At 40.1% G+C, this 9,401-nt stretch overlaps 1 protein-coding gene across 7 annotated transcripts in view; it reads left to right on the top strand.

The window, feature by feature from the left end:
• The window catches only part of LEF1 (lymphoid enhancer binding factor 1), a 103,654-nt gene that overhangs the window by 83,753 nt on the left and 10,500 nt on the right, over positions 1-9,401 (top strand). For 4 of the 7 annotated variants that reach the window (XM_006918900.2, XM_006918905.1, XM_006918902.2 and 1 more), the window contains 3 exons: positions 1,585-1,692; positions 5,981-6,029; positions 6,679-6,719. In XM_006918900.2, coding sequence (XP_006918962.1) covers positions 1,585-1,692; positions 5,981-6,029; positions 6,679-6,713 — 192 coding nt within the window. In that variant the 3' untranslated portion in view covers positions 6,714-6,719. The remainder of the gene's footprint in view (positions 1-1,584; positions 1,693-5,980; positions 6,030-6,678; positions 6,720-9,401) is intronic. The other 3 variants (XM_006918901.2, XM_006918899.3, XM_006918903.3) reach the window with 1 other exon arrangement.

The raw sequence follows: 9,401 nt of genomic DNA, 5'->3' as shown, positions 1-9,401 counted from the left end.
TGAAGAAAAGCATATTACCTGATTTGCTTTTAGGCTCAGGCCAAGTCCTGCTGTGTCATGCTTCTTAACTTTACACTCTGCACTTCTACAGCAGTTTAAAAATAAATCATCTACCCTATCCAACACAGAGGCCCTGGCTTTTTAAGGGGCTTTTGAATTTCGAAGGAAATGGAATTCCTTGACCTGCCTGTGGGCACCAGCTGCACCTATACTGGAGGCTGGAGTGGAGGGTGGGACATGGCAAAAGGTGCTTAGTGCTCCTCTTGAGGTCAGGTTCTTTCAACAAACCAGAGCAGCAGGTGTACACCTTTCTTCTCCTTTTCTTGATTTATATCATTAAAAAAAAAAACCAGGGAAATTAACATCAATATGCAGGTGGACATGAATGGGAAAGAGCCTCCTAGCCTTGAATGGAAGGAAGTGCAATGGGAAGCTCCATACCCTAGGGCTGGGGAGAGCAGGAATCCGGAGGCCCCGCTGATTCAGAGCGCATGTGCGTGAGTGTGCGAGGGTGCACATGGGTGTACGCGTGTATGGTGCGGGCTCAGGTCTGCTGCTTCTGCCACCTCCGTGCCATCACCTCTGACCAGCGGGTTCCCCGAGGCTCGGCCAGTTATCCTATTGACAGATTTTGCACTGAGGACATAGGGAAAATAAATACTTGAAAACTGCCTACCTGGGGACCTGGGGCAAGTTGTGTGCAAACATAACTGGGGCAAAGCAGTGTGCAAATTATAAGCTGCTTAAAATCCCAAATGAATGCCTTGCCCACATAAGCTATTTTGCTATATATGATATATATCAGTTATGTAAAAGGGAAATGGAAAGTTTGCAGGATATCAGCTACTCCGTTCTCCGAATGAGGCACTGCAGCCTCAAATTCTAAATGGCAAAATAAACTTAAATAATCCTCCTTGCTTTCCGTCAGAAGGAAGCTAAAAATCATACCGTAAGGTGTGCATGTGTGATAGTACAATGTTATCGGTGTCTTCCTGTAGACAGTCAGTGTTTATGTGAGTGTGGGAAGCGGGTGAAGAGACCGAGACAGACCGACTTTCGATGTCTTGCTTTATAGACAGGATCACATGATGGTGGTTTCAGACTCTACATGACAGAGTAGGGGAGCATCCACGTGAAGCAAAGATGTATCTGAGGAAAAGACATCTGGAAATTATCACAATTTGCATAAATAGGGGGCACTTAGGCTCCGATATCAGGATACACTACACACTATGAAAAAGGGCACAGGTGGGTGTTGAGGTGCAACAGTGTGAGTTCTTTTTAATTTATATTGGAAAAGAGAAAGCGTGGGTGACAGATCATTCTACTTTGGATACTTCGATTGACTTTGATGTGTTTCATGTGATATCAGACAACAGAATAGAGGAACCAAAGTTTGAGTGTCACTAGCCATCAGACTCCCAACTGGATTCCTTCAGCACTTGGTCTTCTGCCATTTAAAAATAAATCAAAGTTTAAATGCTTATTATTTTCGTTCTTCAATGTTTGAAACATGAACTATATATTACTGTTTCTGTTTTGCTTATTTTTATTTGATTTTCCCCCCTCCCCTTTTTGTTCTAGTGGCATGCCCTCTCCCGTGAAGAGCAGGCTAAATATTATGAATTAGCGCGGAAGGAAAGACAGCTACATATGCAGCTTTATCCAGGCTGGTCTGCAAGAGACAATTATGTAAGGCCCTTCTGCACACCAAATGGCTCTTTACTTTCACTCATTCTTTCTTCCTGTTACTTTCATGAAGGAAATGTGTTCTAGAATGTATCTAATGCTGGTACTAGTTCCTATTTTTGGAAGTTAGTGAACTTTATAATAAAAGATTTCATAGATCTTTCGTAGTTTGAAAGCTTTTGGCTATAAGTACTAAAGAATTTTTTAAGTAAAACTTTTTTAATAAAAAAAAAAAAACTACCATATCATTAAAATGTTGGTGAAAACGATTTTTTTAAGCCTGTAGTCTCATGTATAGGCAACGTTAGTAATAACTAGTTATGTTACCTTCCAATGTTTTTTCTGTGAATATGTTTTTATCTTTTACTTGGCTATAAGTGTGTGTGAGTGTGTGTGTGCATGTGTGTGTACATAAACTTCTGTGTCATGCTTCTTGCTATTATATATAATAAGCATTTTTCTGTGATGGCATAGTGTTTTTATATTTTAGTCTTAATGGCTATACAAGATTTTATTGAGGGAATGTCACAATTTACTTAACCATTTTCCCTGCTTTTAGAAATTTAAGTTGCTTTCTGTTTTTTTATAATTGGAAGTAATCCTGCAATGAACAGATCTATGTGTAACAATCTTTTCTGTATTTAGAGCTATTATTTCTGTAGGAAAGATTCACAGTAGTAGAATTGTTGAATTAAAGAGTATAAATATTTTAAAGGCTCTTGATATGTATTGTCAAATTGTTTTCTAAAAGATTATATTACTTTACAATTCTTATAAATGATGTATTCAAGTGACTGTTTTGCCAGAGACTAATCAGAACTGAGAGAAAAAAAAATTGTTTCGTATTAATATACCTTGATGTCTATTAGGTATCTTATTCGGACAGAGTAAGTAGGATCATATTTTTAAACTGCTAATTTTATTGGCAAAAATACCTCATTTGTTTTGCCAATGATGTTACTACTTTAGTTTGAACATCTTACTAATGAAGTCTTGATATAGCAAAGATTATTTCTGAGAAAGTATATTATAAATGATATAGAGGGGAGCAATTTTGATTATTTATACTCTTAATTCAAAATTCTTAAGATAATTTTTATTTTTCATGTGAGACTGTCATTCGAAATGCCAGCTAGCACAGTCCGTAAGGGAAGCTGACCCTTGTAAAAAAGGCACAGGTGACTCGGTTAATACGTAATTTAATGTGGCGATTGCTGTAGACGGTCCCGCGGGGCTGCATGTCTGAGGTCGTATGCCCCATACAGTGAGACCCCCAGACTTCTGGAGCACATCTGTTTCTTGTAACATGCTCCGGAGAACGGTTCACTATGGGTGAGGACTTGGAGCTCAAACATTGGTACAACTATGACAGAGGAAGTGAGAGTCCTACTGTTTGTTACTTATGAGCAGCAGCTCGTCAGCTCTCCTGAGTTGTTATTTTAATAACTACCATATGCCAGTTGTCAAGAACTGTTTAAATACCTTCTGTGTTATCGTATGATCCTCACAGTAATTCCACAGCATAAATAATAGTACTGCATTTTACAGATGAGAAAATTGAGGGGTTGGGAGGGTCGAGTTAATTTGTCCATGGCCATGTAGGGGCTTCCCCATCTACGCAGTTTCTCTGCTAAGCTGACCAGCTCAGTCTTCCAGTGCCTTCTTAAGCAGACTGCTTTAGTCAAGGAGTTTTGTCTCCTAAACTGTGCTTCTGTTCTCTTGACTGTAATTAGCATCTTCCTGGGGTAAAGCCTTTGCGATGCCCTTTAAGTGGGAAGATCAGTTTCTACCTAAAGGGTTTCAAAAGTGTCCTCTTCGAACCTTGTCCTTTTGGATGTGGTTTGCCTAAAAGGGCAAATTTGACCTTCCCTCTCTGACCCATGGAAGGGCTTTGCTGTGCTGTGAATTTGTGTAGATTTAATTAGCATTGCTTGTTGAATGTCTTTGAGCAAAGTTTTGGGTTCTGATCCTTAAGTAAAGGAGTGAGTTTTCACTTTTAAAAAGAGATCAAAGAAACATATTCTCTCCCTCTTTCTCTCTGTCCTCCATGTGGAAAGATGGGAAGAAAGTAGTTTTAAAGAAACCCAGTCTAACATGAATTTACCGAAAAGCTTTTCCTCTCTCTGCATAATTTTTAAAGGAAGTTTTTTCATTTATCTCGATTTTAGGATTTCTTGAGTGAAGAAATCCTAAAACCTCACCTTTGTTACATACAGTTTTTATAATGAGCAAAATAAGCCTATTAATTACTAAGGCAAGCAGAAGTCAATCAAGTGATAGCACTTTCGCTAAAGATAGTATTCTAACATAACAGTACAAGAATAGAGTCCAAACAAGAAATGTGCCTTGTATCTTAGTATTTAGTATTTATTCAGAATGCTATGCTAATCCTCACTGAGATATATTTACCATTGAATTCCCTGTTCTATGGCATCATAAATTTTATAACCTCAATTTGTTTTCATCGTTTTATTTTTTGTAACTTTTATAACTGAAGTTTGCATAAATCAACAACTGTACATATTTTCTTAGGTGAGATAGGCCAAATATTTATATTGTCAGAGCTTTTAATTGTAATGCTTAATAGCCCCAGTATTATATGTAATTTTAATGAAAAATATTTTTGTGTTTATCACACATGAATTTTGTGGGGTTTGGGGGTATAAATTAACATTAATACATCCAAACTACTTAGCTTTTTGTTTACCGTAAATGTAAGTTCTCTTGAAACACTTTATCCCTGGAATGTAGTACAGGTTATTTCACAAAGGCAACCACAGTCCTACACCGCACTGTTAGGTGTGTGCTGGGAGGCAGAGGTGTCCTGAGGACTCAGGTGGTGTTCTTATGAGCCATGGTCCTGTGGTGAAGGGTGAGGGACAAAGCCCGTCACATGCTTCTGTGAAGAGTTGTGTTTCTGCAGTGAGCTCTGCCGGAGGGTAGGGTGAGAAGGGGAATGGATGTGGGGTGGGACAGAGAAGGTTCTTGGAAGAGATGACACTTGAGGTGTATTTAGGGGCCCGTGGGGGCTGGGAGGAGAAAGTGAGGAAGACTGTTCCAGATGTAAAAGGACCTCACAGCCCCTCGTGAAAATCACAGAAATTCCACTTGAAAGGGAGATTTCGGGTCCCTGTGAGAAGCATGCTCTCCCTCTGTCTGCTCCCCGCCTCCCAGAGCACCTTTCGTAATCTTAAAGGAGACTGTCATTTTGGGTATTCCATTTCCCAGGGCCACAGACAGGTACCTGCTGGTTGCCATAGGGTTTGTGAGGATAGATTCAGTCAGCTTTCCAAGGCTTTCCGGCTTCAGTGGTCAGGTCATGTGACATGAAGAAAAACTATCTTGCAGTGCATAAAAATATTATTTTTATATATTCACTATGTTCAATATTATTATAGAGTTTAGTTTTTTTTTGTGAATGTGATTATTACAGCAGACATATAATAGAGATATTGGATACGATGTGTGTTCTGTTAGTTACTTGAAAATACCACCCTAATCCAGGTTGGTTCATGTAAATCAAATATGTATGGTGTCTCTGCCCTATTACAATTATTTATTTGAGGGGAAAGTCATTATGAAGAAAAATGGAAAATTAGACCACTATAAATGGGACCTAAATTTTTAAATTTGTGATTATGATGATTTTGAAATGTATTTAAAATTGCATGCATATCCATGTTATATCTGCTTTAGGAAGCAAGGTCCTTAAGTGCCAGAAATAAGTATTTGAAATTACGTTGTTTTCTCAAGTCCTCCTTTCCCCTCTTTCCACCATCCTTGGTTATGTTACACTTACACTTACACCATGGGAGCTGAGGGTCCTCGGTTAACATCCTTACCTTTTAATTCTATGGTGGAAATCACGGTAATGAAGATTTATCATGAATACAGGCAGAAGTGGGTTCTAAGTGTGGTGGTTAAAAACAACAGGTCTGCCTCTTTAAGCGGACTTTTCTTGAAGGGGGTTCTATGCCCACGGCCCTAGGATGTCGTTATCCTAGTGTGCGTGTGAGCCCACTCCTAATTGAGTACTGATGATGTTAAATATGAGGCCATAGAGACAAAGATCACAAAGAAGTAAGAATTTATTTTCTCTTTCTCTTGCTTTCTGACTGTGTCTAGGTAAATACGTGTGTGTGTGTGTGTGTGTGTGTGTGAGAGAGAGAGAGAGAGAGAGAGACTGAGAATGCATGAGTTATCTTTCTTTATTGACCATATTTTTGAATCACATTCACCCATGTGTTCACAGGACAGTCTATAACATGACAATGTGCCCATCTTCTTCTAGGGTAAGAAAAAGAAGAGGAAGAGAGAGAAGCTACAGGAATCTACATCAGGTAGGCACCCTGTGACTTTCCAGTTGATTCTCTGACAAGCACCTTTAAAGTAGTTTGCATCTTTCTACACACTGCTTTATTCTGCAGCTACAACTTGTGATATTTTAACTCTGCTTTTCCTCCTGAAATTCTTTAAAAATGTTTAAGAGACTTTTCTTTTAAATGTGACTGTGTGAAGGTACATCTAAAACCTTTTTATTCCAACCCTGTCACCTGGAATCCTGATTGTTAGCTGTGGTTGGTTGGTTTGTTTTGTTTTTGCTTCTGTTCTATGTTCTCTTTGCTTTAACACTTCTATTTGTACAACTCTTCACAGTAAAAAAAAATTTTATGGTGATTATATAATACGCTACCTTATATTCCCTTGAGAATCTTTTCTGTGGTTTATGTTATTTACAAATATAAAACATGATGATAGGGTTTATCTTTCCTATACATTAATTCAAGGCGTCAGTCAGTGAGGTCCTGTTTATTTCCCCTTTTTCTTTCATTAAAAGTAAGACCACTAGTACTGCACAAATAAAAATGGCTGGTATAAGAACCATAAAAAGTAAAGCAAACAAGTCCACATAATGTTGTAGCTACTACATATTTGGAATGTTCAAAAACCTCTTCAATAAAAATTTGTTAAAGACACAATTTTCTGCAGGTACAGGTCCAAGAATGACAGCTGCCTACATCTGAAACATGGTAAGAATGACTCTTTGGTCCTACTGCTGACATTCGTTATAAACAGAGGCACTTGCTTGTGACTCTCCTTGCTCACATGGATGCCGTTCAGCATTGCTCCTTTAAAGACGAAATGCCACCAAAGTCAAATTAGTGCTTTAAAAAATCTGATGGTTTTTATACCGGCTATGTATTTGCAATATAGTATGCTTTAATCTCTTCCCTTTTCCTCCTTTGCCCCTTTAATCTTCCTTCGTTCCCTTTCCCCTAACTAACTCTCTTTTCAACCATTCCTTACTCTGATGCGTGGCAAATTTGCCTGCTTAAAAAACAAACAAACAACACAAACCAGCAAAACGTCGTCTTCCTCAGCAAACCCAGGGCCCATTCTATCTCAGGGCTCAGCAGTTTTTGCTCTTCAGAGACTTCTCAATTGAGATGATATATAGGTACTTGAAAGTAATGTATTTGTTCCTAGGGTGAAAGATAGATGTGCTTTATTTTTTTTTTTCTGTTTAAAAATATGGCATGGGGACTACTTATTTCATTAATTGTATTCTGCCATCAAGTTTTTTCTTTATTGGTAACCAATGCTAGATCTCCCTGTAGTATTTATAAGTAATATTTGTTCCATCTCTTTTTGCTCTAATTCTTTAATTTTTGACCACATAACAACCAGCCCAGGGAACCTGGTTTTGTACATTGATTTGGTCTTTGCTAAGCTTTGAACCCACAGTGTGTCTGCATCTTCTCCCGGTGACAATTCTTTTCAAAGGAGCCACCTTGGGTTCTACTCTCTGTAACAACCCACATCCAGGTCCTGTCACTTCTGTCTTCTGGGTCTGTCTGGCTTTCCTCTCATAGCCCTCACTGCCACAGCCCAGCTCAGGTGCGAACACCATCTGGATTATGATAACAGCCTTTGGCTCTTTATCCTGCCTCCAGACTTTCTTTCTGTCAGTTCATCTTTGATGTTGCTCCCAGAGGGATTCACTAAAACACAAGTTGATTGTGTCACTTCCCGACTAAGAACGGTCAGTGCTTTCCATCATCTGAACAGGACGAAGTGCAAAGCACTTAGTGCAGCTCAACCTCTACCTTCTCCTCAGAGTTCTGTCCTCAGTCATCCTTGCTCTCCACCTGTCCTTACCTCCTCCCTATCCCTGTGAATCCTGTGCTCAGTCCAAGCAAAATTATTAGCCCCCCAGATAGAGGGAGGCCGCTGTACCCTGCACCCTGCGCTAGGAAGCCCGATTTCTCTGCCCGAGGAAGGGACCGATCTGCAGTGCGTCCAAGGAGAAGAGCATTAGCCTATAGATCACTTGGTTCTTAACTAGATGACCCCTACTTTTTAGAACTGATTTTTTTAGAACTGCATTTTGGTGCTAAAATTTGAACAAACTTTCCCAAAGGAGCCAGCAGAAATTTTGGTACCACATCTGCATTTTAAGTTAAACCCACCGTTTGCCTGGGCAGTCTACTTCAGCTTTCGAATCTTCATATTCTCCATCTGTGAAACAGGAATGATAACGCCTACCACCTACAGCTGTTCGTGTGTCGCATAGGCCTGCCCTCCTCCGTCCACTCCCCCTGAGACCTGACTCAGTGTCCTCTTTTTCTGTGCAACTTTCCTCATCTTTATTCAGATTCCCCTGGTTCTTCAACATTCTGTCACCGTAGTTTCATGATATCAAAACTCTTCTGAACTCATACGGAGTGGCGGGCTTTTCTCTGAGTGAGAAGAGGATCATTCCTTCCTCTAGGTGTCCGAACAGGGTGCCCAAACAATAACATCACAGGCGCACATTCAACCCAACAGCAGTTAATCGAGGACCTGTATGAGAGGGCCTCCTGGATTGGTTATTAGGAGCACAGAGGTGACTTCATCACAGGCCCTGCCCCAAGAAGCTCACGGCATCGTAATAGAAGTAATTCTAGCGACAATCGCACACGCGGGCTTTTGTGGGTCTTGGCATTCCTTTTTTGTCTTTGGAAGGCTGCTGTCCCTGATTCCTGCGTGCAGGTGTGGATAGCAGCCCTTCCGGGCCCTTCCTCTAACTAGGATCCCTCCGGAGTGCGGTGTGCTGAGGACCGGCACGCACCGATTCACTCTGCCGTCCGATCGCCCCGAAATTCTTCATGCTACCTCTGTGAGAAATCATACAAAAAGGTGTATCTGTACTTCAGAGTTCGGTGTTTGATTTTGTGTTCTTATTAACATTACATGACATTTGATTTTGTGTTCTTATTAACGTTAACATGACGTAGTGTTTTCGATTAGAAGATTAAGCTGAGTATGTTTGTCCTAGGGTGTATCCCAGACATCTTTTTTATTTTTTTTTAAATAAGTCACAGCTGTCATTGTGCTTTCTTGTCACTCATTCTTTTCTAAAGGTTAAAATGTCCTCACTAACCTGTACCAGAAAAACAAAACAAAGTGTCCCCCATCATCTTCAAGAAAAGACTCCCACCAGCCGTCCGGCGGTGCTCCAGATGGCAGAGGTTCACTTACTTGGCGTCTCCAGTGATACTGTCCCATCTCGTTGCCGGATTGATCCCGCAGCCTTTGAAGTCACTCCCTTCTATACTGTTCTATTTCAGAGAGCAGTGCTGGCAGGCATTTGATAAGAATTACTGAGCAGAGAGGAGCTCAGATTTGCATTCATTAAGATTTCAGTAAATTAGGAATGATAATATTCCTAC

This window comes from Pteropus alecto, unplaced genomic scaffold (genome assembly GCF_000325575.1).
Source record: "Pteropus alecto unplaced genomic scaffold, ASM32557v1 scaffold5, whole genome shotgun sequence".
Lineage (NCBI taxonomy): Eukaryota > Metazoa > Chordata > Mammalia > Chiroptera > Pteropodidae > Pteropus > Pteropus alecto.
Note: the sequence above shows the minus strand (reverse complement) of the source record. Positions and strands in the feature narration are given on the sequence as shown.